The sequence below is a fragment of the Mustela putorius genome, unplaced genomic scaffold, assembly GCF_011764305.1.
Source record: "Mustela putorius furo isolate JIRA1106 unplaced genomic scaffold, ASM1176430v1.1 tig00000460_pilon_pilon_pilon, whole genome shotgun sequence".
In the NCBI taxonomy this organism is placed as follows: Eukaryota; Metazoa; Chordata; class Mammalia; order Carnivora; family Mustelidae; genus Mustela; species Mustela putorius.
Window position 1 is genome coordinate 19,241,555 of NW_025421389.1, and position 16,835 is coordinate 19,258,389.

Here is a 16,835-nt window from a genome sequence, read left to right on the forward strand (position 1 = left end):
TTTAAAATATGCCTCTAATGAAAGCTACTTTAGGATTACTCACTTTCGAAAGGGCTTTGGTGTCCCATGTTCAGTCACCCTAAAACAATGGAGAACAAAAGAATTAACACGAAAAGAAAATGGTAATCAAGAAATTTATGCCAACGGTCCCGAACACAAAAGAAGACATACAGATATCCAGCATCACTCCTCATCGGGGAAATGCAAATCAAAAGCACAATGAGATATCACCTTGTCAGAAAGGCTAGTATCAAAAAGACAAGAAATAACAAATGTCAGTCAAAATGTGGAGAAAAAGGAGCCTGTGTGCACTGTTGGAGGGAATGTAAACTGGTACAGCCACTGTGGGAAACAGTACAGAGGCTCTTCAAAAAATTAAAAATAGAAATACTATACAATCTAGTAAGTCCACTACTGGATATTTACCCAGAGAAAACTAAAGCACTAATTTCAAAAGATATATGCACCCCCAAATTTATTACAGCATGGTTTACAATAGCCAAGATATGGAAGGAACTTCAGTGTTCTTAACCTCCCCTGCCCCCAAAGATACCACTGAATTACCTTTCTACTTCCCACTCCTCCTCCTGCACTTGGTCTAGGGGAGGAGGTGGAAAATCAAAGACGGTATTGGGAGTCCGAGGGGTACTGTCCACACAGTCTCCAGACGCTGCTGTTTCTCCAGCTTGTTTTGATCCTGAGAAGATAAAATTTGGACACTCTGATGGTGTTAATGAAGATAATGATTCCCCCCAAAAAATTCCCCAAAGAGAACTTCAGCCTATCCACAGCCACATTCTTATTTAAACAACTGCATGTTAGCCACAACCAAAATTCCATTATACAACATTCTAAAATGCCCTAAAAAAACCACCATGAATATAATTTTTAAGCAACTTTAAAAAAATCAACACACTGGAGTGCCTGGGTGGCTCAGTCGGTTAAGCCTCAGACTTGGTTTCGGTTCAGGACATGATCTCAGGGTCGTAAGGCTGAGCCCAGCGTGGAGTGCTACACTGGGCATGGAGTTAGCTTGAGAGTCCCTCCCTCTCCCCCGACTCTTCCCCCTATGCGCATGCACATGCACATGCACTCACTCTCTCTCAAATAAATAAATAAATAAATAAATAAATAAATAAATAAAATCTTTAAACATCAACATAAGAATGGAAACAACTCAGAAGAGCATATGATGAGGAAAAACATTTCTATTCCCTGTGCCAACCTTCTTTATCTAAATTTTGCTTATTATGGTGGTCTAATTCAAAATAATAACCTCATAATTCTTTTTCTTAATTTACTATCTTTAGGTAATATCTATTTCTTCCTCCTCTGAGGATTCTGCCCACTTATACTTCCCACCTTCACTTTCCTCCATTTCTTCCCAGTGTTTAATGATATTATTATTCCCAGTTGGATTAATGCTTACTACCTAAGTTTAAATGACAGAGTTTTATCTATACTTGCTCCATAAAGGAGTTAACTCTCTTCTACATCAAATTAGGTATTTAATATCCATATCCTTCCATTTATTTTTTTTATTTTTTTTAAAGATTTTATTTATTTATTTGACAGAGAGAAATTACAAGTACACTGAGAGGCAGGCAGAGAGAGAGAGAAGGAAGCAGGCTCCCTGCTGAGCAGAGACCCCCGATGCAGGACTCGATCCCAGGACCCTGAGACCATGACCAGAGCCGAAGGCAGTGGCTTAACCCACTGAGCCACCCAGGGGCCCCCATATCCTTCCATTTAATTGTATTTCTTTCCATCTACCTTTCAGTTCTTTCCACCACTTTTTACTTGTGTCATTAGGAGGACTTTTTACATTTCTATGATCTGTGGCCACAACTAAATATTCTGTGCCTTGCCTATGTGGTTGATTCTGAAAGTCTAAAAACCCAGAGTGCTTGCATGACTACTGCCAGTCTACATATGGTCATACACAATATACACACAGAATTTATTACACATACATATTATTCCTGCCAGGTCAAGAGGTATGTTAGTTAGGATTATGTTTCCTTTTCTGCTGGTCCAATGATGCAACTCTTGGGTCACTTGAAATAGAAAGTTCATTCTATCAAGGTCAAATACGCCATCAGTTATTTCAAGATTATGCCACTTTTTATTCTGTTTTACATTTCTTCCTTTCCTCACATCCCCCGTCCTCCCTTCCCTCCTTCCTTCCTTGTATGGTGGCCAAAGCTGAGTAATCTCCAAAGGTATATTTTGTTTCACATTTAAATCATGACTTAGCTTTCTTGAACAACTTTATTTTTCCTTAGCATTTTCAAATTATTTTATTGCTGTCAAAGCACTATCATTTTATCAAGTCTCAGATTTCTGCATTTGGTACATCATACTACAAAACTGCTTTAAAACCCCTTTTTCTTATTCCCTAGTCCTTGTGTTCATATTTGGAGTAGTTGCTCCCTTGGACCTAACTATTGTCCAAGACCTGCCTGCCCTTCACCACTTTCCTGGGATGTTTCCACTATTTCCTGAACCCCGTAACATCTTCTTCCTTCATTTCTCTCTCATTTTGCTGGAGTGTGTGTCTTCAAATCATGTTCAAGGAAATGGTGCATTTCAGTTAACATTTGAATCCTGGCATATCTGAAAATGTCTTTGTATCTTCCTTCATTTATGATGGGTAATTTGGATGGACACAGAATTCTAAGTTCAATAATTTCCTCCCAGTAAGTTGCAGGGCCTGGCTTCCTTGTATTCTAGCCCCTGGTATGAGAATGAGAAATAAGATGCGGCATAATTCCCATTTTTCTTCCCTTTAAAGCTTTCAGGGCTCTCTATCTCTGGTGCATCGAAATTTCCAGAGATAGTCTAGGTATGGCTCTTGTTCTTATTACCGTTGTTATTATTCATCATAGGTGGTTCCCAGTCAACCTTTTCTGTCTGAATACAAGTCTTCCCTTTAAGATGGTTTCTTCTATCATTTCTCCAACTGCCTCTCCTCCATGTCCTCTGCTGATCTTTCATCAAAGAGACAGACATTGGACCTTTCAAGTGGCTCGCTACACAACTCTTTTCTCTCCTATTTCTATCTCTCAACATTTCTGACATACGTTCTCAAATATCTCCTTGACTTTATTTTTAGGGGCTTTATTTTTTTTTTTTTTAACTCTTGGCAGCTGTGGTGGTTTGACAATATGTGCACAAATTCTTTGCTACTCCTCCCTCCCTTCAGGGGCAGAGCCCAATTCCTCCCTGCGTGAGCGTGAGCTAGATTTAGGGGCTGCTTCTAACTTGCTGAAGTGAAAATGTGCGCCCACAGACACGAAGTCATTGAAGGTATGGGGGCTCCTTTCTTGCTCTCTCTTTTGGATGACTTTGGGGTAAGTCGGCTACCATGGCATCATGGAACATTCAAGCAGTTCTACAGAGAAGCCCATATGGTGAGGAGTCAAGGCCTCCAGGAAGGAGCCAAGCCTCTCTACCACCAGCCACCTACGTAAGCACAGAAGCACGTCTCTGGTCCCAGCTGAGTTTTTGGATGACTGACTGACATCTTGACTGCAATCACAGGACAGACAGAACTACCCAGCCAAGATGCTCTCATGTTCCTCAGCCACCAAAAATGTGAACTATTAAGTGTTTTTTGGGTTAAGTTACAAAGTTTTGAGGTAGTTTATCAGAAATCAGTTAATAACAAATACAGTAGTTAATGTATTGTATTATATTGTATTGTATTGTAGTAACAGTTATATTAAGACATTTATTTTTGGTCTCTGAATACTTTTTTTCATAGCATTATTATTCTTGTTTCACAGATATAATAATTTTTAAAATTTCCCCAAGTATACTGTCTAATTTAGAGGTTACTTTTTTTAAGTTCTTGTCTTTTACCCAAATTATTGTTTTCTGCTAGGGGCAGTTTTCCTGTTTATTTTGTATTCTCTTTTTTATGTCATTAATAAGCTTGGCATTATGTATTATCTTAGGTATTGATTCTAACAAGCAAATTTTGCCTTGAGTGAGTCATACCATTCCTATCTGAGAATGCAAGACTGGGAAGCTGCTGGGGCTTTCCTTTGCAGCTGTATGAAGTTCGTCCATTTCAGCTGGGAGCTCTCTGAGCAGGGTAAGACCCTGGCATGTTTAGTGTCAGGCTTTAGGCCCCTTATGTTAGAACTCCAGGGCACTGTATCATGGAGGACTTACCTTTTCTACACAACTCATTCAACTCCCTAGAAGAGAGCACATGCATTTTCTTTGGTACATAAATGATGGATGGCTTATATTCTACCATACACAGATCAGGAACTTCTGACATCATTGTTTTGATTACAGACCTTCAATTAATTCATTATTTCCAGCTTTACTTCTTACTCATGCATTCTATAAGACATGCCAACTCGGAGCCCAAAGTCTCTCCGGGATTCTAATGGGCAGACTGGCTCCCACCTGGGACTCCCTGAACAGAATTATGGACTCTGGCTTCCTCTATGTTGTTTTATCCTTCCAACTGCCCACTTCTAATCTCCCCCAAATTTGTTGAAATCTCTTGCTTGGTAACACCTTCCCTTCTTCTACTTCCTTTCTCTTCGTGTTTTTTATTTAGTTGCTATTGGTTACCTATCTGCCTTGTTTTCAATTCAGTGAGAGCTGGGAGCCATGAATTCAAGCATGTACTCAACCCAACATCTTCAGAATTCCATATAAGACAAAACCTCCAGATTTTCCTATAAATGTCACCCCTCCTTCTTTGTTTTAAATCCATGCCCCCCCTCTCACCGCCCATTCTGCTACAGCACTCTCAAACAGAGGCAGATGTTTCCAACATACAGTGTGTACTTCAGGGTGGAGATGAGACAGATACCCTTGCTCCTCTATACTCCTTTTAGACCATTATCTTGCTTTCTTATAAAAATGCCTTGGCGCACTGAGGCTCTCGCTTCGAGGTATTATCATATGCTCTCCCTCCTCACAACAATCATCCAGCAATACTGAACCTTTGGCTGCTGGCTCATGGTCTTCCTGTCTCTGCTAGTATCACATGAGGTGACCTCAAAACTCGGGGACGTTACGATATTTCAAACTCCTGGTTCCTTGGTTCCCTACTTCCTTCATCTCTAATAACTTCACCTAGGCCTCTTCAGTGACCACTCCCACAGCTTTATCCTTGACCTTGTCATACCATAAATTGAAGTGCTTCCAAAATCACTAACATAGATAGGCCTTCACGTCTCCAAATAAAATCACTGATTCGCCCGGTTCACTTGCTTAAGAAACTCATTAAGACAAGTACAAAGAAATATGGTAATAAGCTCTTTTCCCAATGACCTATAATTACTTCACATCTTTCTCTACTCTTACAAGTCCCCTTGCCCTCCTCACTAAGGCTTCTCTCTCTGCTAATAATCTTGACCTTCACATATACTCTGCCTTTCATCTCCACTCTCCTTCTCAAAACTTTGTCCTACTAGTTATATACAGTCTGTCACCTACATCTTCAATCTCTTTCTCTCTCCCATTACTAAGTCTGGCACAATTTCAATTTTTATGTATGTGACTATCCCCCCATGAGACTAAGCGGCACAGAGCTAGAATCTCTGTGTAACTACTGTGTGCTAACATCTGATACAAAATTAATGCCTGACAGAGAGCCCAGTCAGTATTTCTGAATTGATGAAAACTCAAAATTATCATTCAGCATGGATTTATCACTGGCTGTAGAACATTAAAATGTGATATTAAATTAAATCAAATTGGGATTCTTAATTAAAATAATGTGCCACTCTGTTTCTCACTTAGAGTGATTATTGTAAAATCTCAATACCTAGCTAGTTAAGTCGCACTACAGCACTAGCTTACCTGTATCGTTCTCTTTCCCTCCTCCTTCCTGGGCAAGGGTGGCCCCTGCTGCCACAGAGGACATGGAATTGGCTGGCAGGTATCCGACATCTGTTCCTTCACCTGCTAACCCACTCTGGCGCAACTTAGCAGGGTCCGGAGGCTCAGGACTCACAGAAGAGGGTGTGGATAAGTGCTTTGGGTGCCGCTGTTTCTGCAGCTCCATGGCTCTGCCAACTGAAGAGAAAGCAAGAGTTAACAACTTGTGTTTCAAAAAAGCTTAAAAAAAAAAAAAGATGATGTAAAGGATCTAAAAATAAGGTCTGGAACATGGCAGGCCCCGGAAAATATGGATTATCGCAGAGTGAGGGATAGATAGCAAGAAATGGCAGAAGAAAGGAAGGAGAGAGAGAGAGAGAGCAAATGCAAGGAAGAAAGAGAAGAAAGGGAAGAGGAAGGAAGAAAGAGGGAAAGAAAGAGCAGAAGGCAGGGGAAGGTAAAGGAGGGCTGAAGAGAAGGGAGAAGGTGGAAGATGAGGGGGAAAGACAGGAGGGAGAAAAGGAGATGAGAGCAATGGTGGGGGCAGGAATGCTGAGACAGAGGCACACTGAACTGCATTCACTTGTGAGAGTGAGGATGAAGCCTGTTAGCTCTGTGAGCTCATGGCAAGGCCTCCACCCCCCTCCCCAACATCAGCACAACGTGCCTCAGAGACTACGGAGATTGGTTGCAGCCGGCTCAATAACCCTGTTCACCTGCTCACATCAGGAACCCAAGAGGCGAAAACACACACGTCATCATCGCCCACATCACCGCACACTCTCACGCAGCTCTGGAAATCCCTAATCCTAAAATTCTTCCTTCCCTCATTCCTAAATCCTTCTTCTACATCTCTTGAAACTCATGGTCAGCATATGCGAGGTATTCCATTCTCCTCAACCTCCTAAGAATTGCCTTCCTCTTCTCAGTGTTTCTCAACAAGGGGTACTACTGGTATCTGATGAATTCCTCATGGTGCGTAACGACCACTGTCACTGTACCACAATACCACCCCCACTCCGACCTAGCCAATATTTTCAGACATGGAGCTGCCCAGTTGAAGACCACTACGTGACCTGATTTCCCTCCCTGAGGTACCACCCTTCCCATTTCTCCCCAGATCAGTGGGCTGATCTCTCTCCATTAGGCCTGAGTGGAGGGAGGTTAGGAAATAAAGCACAGCGGAGAGGTGGAGAAACTGCAGAAGTGTGGAGAGGGAGTAACATGTATACAGGAAGACGAAACCAAGAATGGTGCAGAAGTACGTGCATGATTTTTTTTTTTTTTTAATTTAACAAACAGCAGCTGAATACAAACAAAATCAGAATAGGTAAGTAAATTATGTTATGGATGACTGCTAGGATGCTGCCACGAAAGATGGTTAAGATACCCACATCTCCCACATGAGGAGACAACCTCGAATGCAAACAAGGGACATCGGGAGCTCAGTGGGAACACTTCAAGAGCACCTTTCTCCAGCAATTCATCTAGCTAACTGAGCCTCTGAAGGGAAGACGGTGAGGGGTGGTGAGAACACCGCTCTTCTGACTTAACATACTTGCACTGTTGTCATGACGGCTTGGTCTCCTTGGGGGTCCCAGGATGCTGGGGAATCCTCTGCGCTTCCCTTTTTCTTCGCCTTCTCGATCTTTCTTCATACTCTGCTAGAGTTGAGGGTTAAGAGATACATAACAGAGTAGATTCCTTTGTGGCTTTCAAACACACAAACACAATTCTATGGGCAGCTGGAAGCAGTGGTTAAACAGGAGTGAAGGACACTCACACACGGCACACGGCAGAGGTCGGCATGGGGTACCGGGCACACATCAAACTCAGGATATCTTTTCAACCCCTTTAGAGCTGGGAATTTTGGAAAACCAAGAGGTGCTTTTATAACACCTCTATTGGGAGCTTGATCCAACCAATTCATCCATCCGTTGAGCAAGTACTTGATAAGCTCTTAATGTGTGAGGGCGCTGTGCTAACAGCTGGGGATACGATGAAGGAGGCCCTAGGCCTCACAGAGCTTCACAGCCTCACAAGAAGTAAACAGACACATCCATAATGACAAACTGTGACAGGTGCCATCCAAGGAAAGATGAAGGCCGTGACAGGGTGGGGATGGTACTCTGTATAAAGTGCCATGTGCACCCCTCACACATCTCACCATTACTTTACATGCTGGGATTTTCTGCTAGACTTCTTAGTTTCCTTTCTTTTTTTTAAACAAGATTTTATTTATTTATTTGATGGGGAGTTGGGGGGGACACAAGCAGGGGGAGCGGGGCGAGGGAGAAGTAGGCTTCCTGCAGAGCAGAGAGCCTGATGCGGGGCTTGATCCCAGTTCTTAGCTGAAGGCAGATGCCTAATGACTGAACCACCCAGGTGCCCCAGTTTCTTGAGTTTCTTGAGAACATAGGCCATATCGTACACCTATCGCAGGCCTAGCGCTAGCCTGCTGAAACAGTAAGGACTAAGTAAGAAGGACAGCACTGTAGCCTGGGTTGAGAAGCATGGAGGCCTGAACACGTAATTATGCAGTCTTACCTTGATTTTTGGAAGGAATCCAATCCGACCCCGCTTGTGCTCCAAATTTCGAGGTTCTTTCACTTTTACCCCCAAATGCTTCATGTACATAAGGATAACATACTGCATTGTTGAACTGGAGGAAAAGGATGAAGTCAAATAAGAATTCTGAGAAGGGAGGGTAAACAAAATAAAGATATCAAATGGCTTCAAAATGGATTCCAATGCTGAAATCTTTAGAATTCATTCATCAAGTAAAAAACTAAGGAGATATCTATTCATTGCATATCGAAAAAGATTTTACTCTAGACACTAGAATATCAGTCAAATAAAACTGAGGCCACCAGAGGGAGACAGTCTGAATTTTGAAGTTATAAGAAAGGTATTCTAATTTTAGACTTAGAAGAGAAAAGATAGGTTTCTTTTTTCAAAAAATTCTAGGGGGGAAATAGCCCAGCTATATTACCTCTTATCTTCTTCTACAGCCTGAGCAGTCATCCTAAAAATAAAAATATTTCAAAATTAAATACTGACATTTAATGAAAGAATTGCTATTAATTAACTCAGATACCCAAAACAACAACGAAACTGTACCAGGTGCTTTGGGCCACCCTCAATCTCTATCACTGGGCATAAAACAGCAAAAGAATTCAAACCCCTCAAGGGACCACAGGCTTTTCTCACTCAGGTCATCAACTGTCAATATTCTCTGGCCTGAAACAGTTTCAAAACCTATGAACAGAAACCACTCAAAGTGCTCGACCTGTTTTTGATCTGTTGCAGATTACGGTTACTCATTTTACCAATACCCAGACGAAGGAACACAAGAACTTTTCTAAACCATCAGCAAAAATTAAAAATTTTAACATTAAAACCCCAGTACATAACTCCACACACACAATGCAACACCCCTTCTGAGTTTGCTCACAGTGCGCTCTAAGCATCACGAGCATCTCAGGAGAGAGGACACGTCCACACATACTTCTGGGACTTACAACACTTCTTCGATTTTGGCAACAATCTGCTCCGCACATGCCCGTTCCTTCTCCAAAGTTACCCGGTCCTTCTCCCGCTCTGCGTCAAGTTTAGTCAGTTCGCTTTCAGCCAAGGTCAGCCCCATGCTACGCTTCTGCCTGGAGGGAACAGGACAAACTTCCTGAGGTGGCCTACAGAAGAATGATCTCTTTCTGGAGATGCTTCACCAGAGTTTCCACAGCTATGAGTTTCTAGCAACAGGCAAAATGTCACGGTTTTCTATCCTGGGGCCCCAGTCACCTAGGACACCAGAGAAAAAGACTTCTAGGGCGATCACTCCACAGAACACACACATCCTGAGGGAGCACGCTTAGCCTAGAAGAGCGGTGAGCTCAAATCCTGAAAACCTGTGGAATGGGGACTACAAACTCAGCACCACACCAGCTCTTTGGCTCCAGGTGTTCATTTATGTTTTAATCACAGTGATGAAGACTACATGCTAGGCCAAGGACTTAACGTGTAACCTTTTCCCACCTAAAAAGAAGGTTAATTCAGAATGACCATATCGGCTTATATCCCCCACCAAGCTTACCGAAAATCTTCCAAGTGCCTCTGAACTTCTGGGTGGACTCTTTCCTGCATAGTTTGGATATAATGGCGGTGTAGATCCTCGGGTATAAGCTCAGGTCTTCTTTTTTCTGCATAAAGAAAAGGCAAGGAGTTATGTGATTTAAACGTATACTCTGTGCATTACAATTGGCAACATATCAATGTTATTTGGTGCAAACCTGGAGAAGGACAAAGAGAAGGTCTTTACTACATTTTATGTATTTTACCTAATAATGCAGATTTCATATACTATCCTTTAAATGTATTACAAACTCTCTTTCTGTTGTGATTCAGATGCCCTACTGGTCACCACATGACCAATAAAAACTTGAGAGATGAGGGTGCCTGGGTGGCTCAGTGGTTAAGCCGCTGCCTTCGGCTCGGGTCATGATCTCAGGGTCCTGGGATCGAGTCCCGCATCGGGCTCTCTGCTCAGCAGGGAGCCTGCTTCCTCCTCTCTCTCTCTCTGCCTGCCTCTCTACCTACTTGTGATTTCTCTCTGTCAAATAAATAAATAAAGTCTTTAAAAAAAAAAAAAAAAAAAAAAAAAAAAAAAAAAAAAAAAAAAAAAAAAAAAAAAAAAAAAAAAAACTTGAGAGATGAGCTGAGCTACAATTCTACAGAGATGTAATTCTCCAAGATATTGACGCTCCACACTTACCAAGATCTACCGATATTTCATCAGGCACAGAAACTTTCAGGTGCTGAAACAAAAATGCAAACAAAAAGTTAAACACCAATAAGGACTTTCCAAGATGCATGTATAAGTACTTGGATAAAGTGAAGAGATGTGACCTGGATAGCTCTATCTGCTCACATGCAGATATAAGTTCACTTATCCTATCTGAATGTCACAGCTCTAAAAGGTCCCACTGTTTAAACTCGGAAAAACCCCCTTTCCCCAAGGATCATGCTATAAGGGAAATATCTGTAGTCACTGTTAGAACACTCAGTTACACATCATTCAAATCAATAGTTAGGCTAAAACCTAAATTATGTGTATATTGTATGAAAAATGTAGTCACACATAATCATGACTTTTTTTTTGCTGTATTTGAGACTACTGCCCACATATTGCCAGTAATTTCCTAAGTAAAGTTAAAGAACCCTCACAACATTCACACCCCCATGAGGAGGTACTGGATGTCAATGTTGAGGCTTTGGAGTATTAAATTGCCAATAACCACCTGTAGTTTTTACTGTTGTGCCAACTAAGGTAACTGAGTCATAATTAACTTCTACTTAGCTCAGATTTCCCCCATAATAACTGCAGTTTCTGGTCCCGTTACCACATAGTTGTCTTTTCTCTCTCATCAATCTGGGAAATGTCTCGGGGAAAAAAATTATTTTGCATCTAGAGAAATAATCTTAACCTCTTTGTGCTTACTCTGTATTGTATATCTACTTAAGTCATCTACTTCCAGAACTTAAATAATTCCTGTAAGATCTAAAACATTACATTCGAAAATAAGTCACTGCTGAAAATTATAAGATCTCTAACATTTTTCTGAAGAACAGTGAAATAGATGTCAAAGCTTTCTCTTTAACTGAAGTTGCCACACAGTATCTCAAATTAACCATCCTAGAAGTACTGTTAGCACAAATGCAAAAAAGGATTTACATGCTTGTTTCTGTATTTATATGAAATAAATATCACTAGTAGTATAAAAGAATAATTAGCAAATAAATCGATCAGGGTTCTTACACTTTAATGGTCATAAATTTAATAAACAAAATAAAGATCTGACTTAGTTTGGAGCTCTTAAGAAATGTGAAATTAACTCCTGGGGATTTACCTAAAGTAAATGAAAACACTAATTCAAAAAGATATATGCAGCCCATGCTTATCGCAGCATTATTTACAATAGTCAAGATACAGAAGCAACCTAAGTGTCCATCGACAGATGAATGAATAAAGGTGTGGTAGATACACATAATGGAATATTACTCAGCCGTACAAAAACATCTAGCTATTCACAACAACATGAATGGACCAAGTGGGTATGCTAAGGAAACTGGTCCAGCCAGAGAAGACAAATACCAAACGATTACACTTTATGTGAAATCTAAAAACTAAAACCAATGAGCAAACAAACACACAAAAAGAACAGAGCAGACTGTGGCTGCTTTGGGTAAATGGGGTGGAAGACAGGTGAAATGAGTGGTGGGGATTAAGAGGTACAAACGTGCAATTTTAAAATAAATAAGTGGGGTGCCTGGGTGGTTCAGCGGGTTAAGCCTCTGCCTTTGGCTCAGGTCATGATCTCAGGGTCCTGGAATCAAGGTCCCCATCAGGCTCTCTGCTTGACAGGGAGCCTGCTTCCTCCTCTCTCTCTGCCTGCCTCTCTGCCTACTTGTGATCTCTCTCTCTCTGTCAAATAAATATTAAAAAAATTAAATTAAATTAAAAAGTCACAAAGTACAATATCCATTTGTGATAAAAACCCTCCTTAAGGCAGGTCTAGAGGGAACATACCTCAACAAAGGCCATATTTGAAAAATTCACAGCTAACAGCACTAAATGGGGGAAAACTGAGAGCTTTCCCCCTAAGGTCAGGAACAGGACAGGGGAATGTCCACTCATACCACTTCTTCTTTTTTTTTTTTTTTTTTAAGATTTTATTTATTTATTTGATAGAGAGAGAGAGAGCAAGTAGGCAGAGAGGCAGGCAGAGGGAAAGGGAGAAGCAGGCTCTCCACTGAGCAGGGAGCCCAATGCGGGGTTCGATCCCAGGACTCTGAGATCGTGACCTGAGCCACGGCAGCCACTTAGCCAACTGAGCCACCCAGGCACCCCCACTCTCACCACTTCTAAACAACATAGTATTGCAGTCCTAGCCACAAAAAGCAGACAACAAAAAGAAATAAGGACATCCAAACTGGTAAGGAAGAAGTAAAACTTTCACTATTTGCAGATGAGAAGATATACTATATACAGAAAACCCAAAGACTCCACCAAAAACCGCTGGAGCTGATAAACAAATTCAGTACAGTCGCAGGATACAAAATCAAGGTACTTGTATTGTGTACCTACTTAATGTGTTGCATTTACATATGCTAATAATAAAACAGCAGAAAGAGAAATTATGAAAAGAATCCCATTTACAACTGCACCACAAATAACAAGATACCTAGGAATAAACCTAACCAAAGAGGTGAAAGACTTGTACTTTGAAAACAAATAAAAAACTGAAGATGACAAGAAGAAATGGAAAGACATTCCACGCTCAAAGATTAGAAGAACAAATACTGTTAAAATGTCTATATTACCCAAAGCAAAGTATACATTAAATGCTATCCCAATGAAAATACCAACAGCGTTTTTCACAGACCTAGAACAATTCTTAAATCTGTATGGAATCACAAAAGACCTGAACCTCCAAAGCAATCTTGAAAAAGAAAAGCAAAGCTGCAGGTATCACAATTCCAGACTTCAAGTTATATTTACAAAGATCCCGTGATTAAAACAATATGGTACTGACACAAAAACAGACACACAGATCAACGGAGCAGAACAAAAACTACAAAAATAAATCCACAATTATATGGTCAACCAATCTTTGACAAAGTAGGAAAGAATATCCAATGGGAAAAGGACTCTTCGATAAATGGTACTGGGAAAACTGGACAGCAGCATGCAAAAGAATGAAACTGGACCGGTTTCTTACACCATACACAAAAATAAATTCAAACCATTTTAAAGATCTAAATGTGAGACCTGAAGCCATAACAATACTATAAGAGAACATAAACAGTAACCTCTTTAACATTGGCTGTAGCAGTCTTTTTCTAGATGGCAAGGGAAACAAAAGCAAATATAAACTACTGGGACTACATCAAAATAAAAGGCTCTGCATAGCAAAGGAAGTGACAAAACTTAAAGGCAACCTATGGAATGGGAGAAGATATTTGCAAATGACATATCTGATAAAGAGTTAGTATCCAAAATATTAAAGAACTTATAAACTCAACGCCCTAAAACCAAATAATCTAATTTGAAAATGGGCAGAAGACATGAACAGACATTTCTCCAAAGACACACAGATGGCCAACAAACACATGAAAAGATGCTCATCATCACTTACCATCAAGGAAATGCAAATCAAAACCACAATGAGATATGACCTCACACCTGTCAGAATGGCTAAAATCAACAACACAAGAAACAAAAGGTGTTGGCAAGGATGTAGAGAAAAAGGAACCTTCTTGCACTGTTGGTGGGAATGCAAACCGGGGCAGCCACTCTGGAGAACAGTATGGAGGTTCCTCAGAAAGTTAAAAATAGAGCTACCCTACAATCCAGTGGTCACACTACTGGGTATTTACCCAAGGAATACGAGAACACTAATTCAAAGCCATATATGCACCCCTATGTTTATAGCAGCATTATGTACAATAGCCAAGATACGGAAGCAGCCCAAGTGTCCATCGATTGATGAATGGATAAAGATGGTACATATATAGACAATGGAAATTATTCAGCCATAAAAAAGAATGAAGTCTTGCCATCTGCAGTGACATGAATGGAGTCAGAAAGTATGATGCTAAGTCAGTCAGTCAGTCAGAGAAAGACAAATACCGTATGATTTCACTCATAAAACAAATGAGCAAAGGGAAAAAGGAGAGAGGGACAAACCAAGAAACAGACTCTTAATTATAGAGAACAAACTGAGGGTTACCAGAGGGAGGGAGGTGGGGTTGAGTGAAATAGGAGATGGGGGTTAAGGAGGGCACTTGTGAGGAGCACTGGATGATGCATGGAATTGCTAAATCATTAACATAATGCTGTATATTAATGAACTGGAATTAAAATAAAAGCTTATAAGAAAAATAAGTCATGGGGATGAGAAGTGTAGCACAGGAAATAGTCCACAACACTGTAATAACTTTGTATAGTGACAAATGATAACTACACTTTTCGTGGTAAGCATCATATATGTAATCGTTGAATTACTATGTTGTACACCTGAAACTAATAAAATACTGAATGTCAATGGTACTTCAATTAAAAAAAAAAGGAATATAAAAGTCAAACATATTTCAATATATGGTCCTTTTTCCATGAAGTAAATTATCTTTTTTTTTTTTTAAAGATTTTATTTATTTATTTGACAGACAGAGATCACAAGTAGGCAGAAAAGCAGGCAGAGAGAGAGGGGGAAGCAGGCTCCACACTGAGCAGAGAGCCCGATGTGGGGCTCGATCCCAGGACCCTGGGATCATGACCCAAGCTGAAGGCAGAGGCTTAACCCACTGAGCCACCCAGGCGCCCCCATGAAGTAAATTATCTTAAGTATAATGTGTAATAGTTTAAATAATGGCAATATAATCAGAACCCTAATGAATTCACTTAATAAACATCTGAGTGATCAGTCTGTACCAGATCTATTCCATGTTGGAGAAACAGCAATGAACAAACAGAACAAAAATATCTGCCCTCAGGGGAGCTTTATATTCAGGGCCGAAGAGCAGGGACAGAGGCAAAATAAATACAGAAATAAAAGTTCTATGGACAAAAATAACACAGTAAAGGTGATGGAAAGAGAAGGGGTAAAACTTCACAGCGGCTAGCCAGGGCCGGCCTCCCTGAGAAGGTGAGTGTATTCCACCTTGGGGAGGAATGGAGGCAACTTCGTAAAGGAAATCAATGAAAATGGGGCAAGAGCTGGAGGGAGGAGTGGAGCCAGACTGTTTCTGTGTTTGTCTGTTTTAGGTAAACTCACGATGTTTGCATGCTAATGTGAACAATTCCGCAAAAAAACAAAAAATTGCCGATGCTTGAGGGAAGGATGACAAATGCTTGGATCCTGTAGCTGAGCAAGCAGAAGGAAATACAACCCAGGTGAAGGGCAGGGGAGAGCAGGCCTTGGAGAAAAGAAGGCAAGCTCTCCCCAGCCTCAGGAGAAAGGCCAGAGCGCAGAGGGTGATGAGGCCAGGGGGTATATGTGGTAGAAGTTCTTCTACAGAAACTTCAAATTTCTCATAGAAACTGCAAGGTCCTCTGCTGAGAAGCGACAGGAGAGGAAGCGATGAGGTTCCAGGAGAGGGAAGGTGGGTCATCAGAGAGAAGTGAAGCCGCGGTAGGCCCAGGGAGCATTAAGGGTTGTGACTTACCCTATAGCAAAGCTAAGAATAATGACACTCAGTAGTTTAAAAACCTTATAAAGATTTCTCCTGGTAAAATAAAAAACTATTACCAATTATGTAAGATCTTTTCTACCACTTTTTAGTTAAACTTGTGCCTCAAACTTCAAAGAGGTCAACCGGAGTTCATTATGCAAGTATTAGCCTTTGGATCCTAACACATTTGTATGCATATCATTTGTGTTCTCTTTTGCACTCTCTTCATTATGCACACGTATAAACCCCTACATATATATATATATATATATATACATACACACACACATATATATACACAACACATATATATACACACACATATACATACATAACCCCTAACACCTACTGTGAGAAAGCGTAGTCTGCAACTCATTTAGAAATGATGAAAGTATCGGTCAAGAGTAATCAGTAACTAAGATACAGTATAAACATCAGAAAGTCCAAAACAGTAAAGTCCAAAACCAGGGGAAGGAAGACTGGAAGTAGGAGTTCAATAACTCAATGCACCACAGCAAAGACTGTGTATTAATTGGTAACTTACTGCGGATCGATCCAGGAAGAACTGATGAAACTCAAGGAAGACACGACGAGTCTCCTTGGAATTGGTCTGCTTATATAGGTCTGAATAGAGATAACAGAGCTGTAGTATAGGAAGAAATGGAAAAGAGAGAAAAAGGGAGAAATCATGAAAAATGTCACCTGCTAGATCTTCAAGTAGGAAAGTTTCCAACAAGTAGGCCACTATAAGGAAT

General features: G+C 40.7%; 1 protein-coding gene across 4 annotated transcripts in view; it reads right to left on the reverse strand.

Moving 5' to 3' along the window:
* Window positions 1-16,835, reverse strand: part of ARHGEF12 (Rho guanine nucleotide exchange factor 12) — a 145,963-nt gene that overhangs the window by 26,658 nt on the left and 102,470 nt on the right. For 3 of the 4 annotated variants that reach the window (XM_004750072.3, XM_004750071.3, XM_004750070.3), the window contains 10 exons: window positions 16,625-16,723; window positions 10,622-10,664; window positions 9,944-10,049; window positions 9,372-9,509; window positions 8,843-8,875; window positions 8,398-8,512; window positions 7,409-7,514; window positions 5,833-6,048; window positions 565-697; window positions 44-79 (listed from right to left, as the gene is read on the reverse strand). In XM_004750072.3, the coding sequence (XP_004750129.1) occupies window positions 44-79; window positions 565-697; window positions 5,833-6,048; window positions 7,409-7,514; window positions 8,398-8,512; window positions 8,843-8,875; window positions 9,372-9,509; window positions 9,944-10,049; window positions 10,622-10,664; window positions 16,625-16,723 (1,025 nt within the window). The remainder of the gene's footprint in view (window positions 1-43; window positions 80-564; window positions 698-5,832; window positions 6,049-7,408; window positions 7,515-8,397; window positions 8,513-8,842; window positions 8,876-9,371; window positions 9,510-9,943; window positions 10,050-10,621; window positions 10,665-16,624; window positions 16,724-16,835) is intronic. The other variant, XM_045080425.1, reaches the window with a different exon arrangement.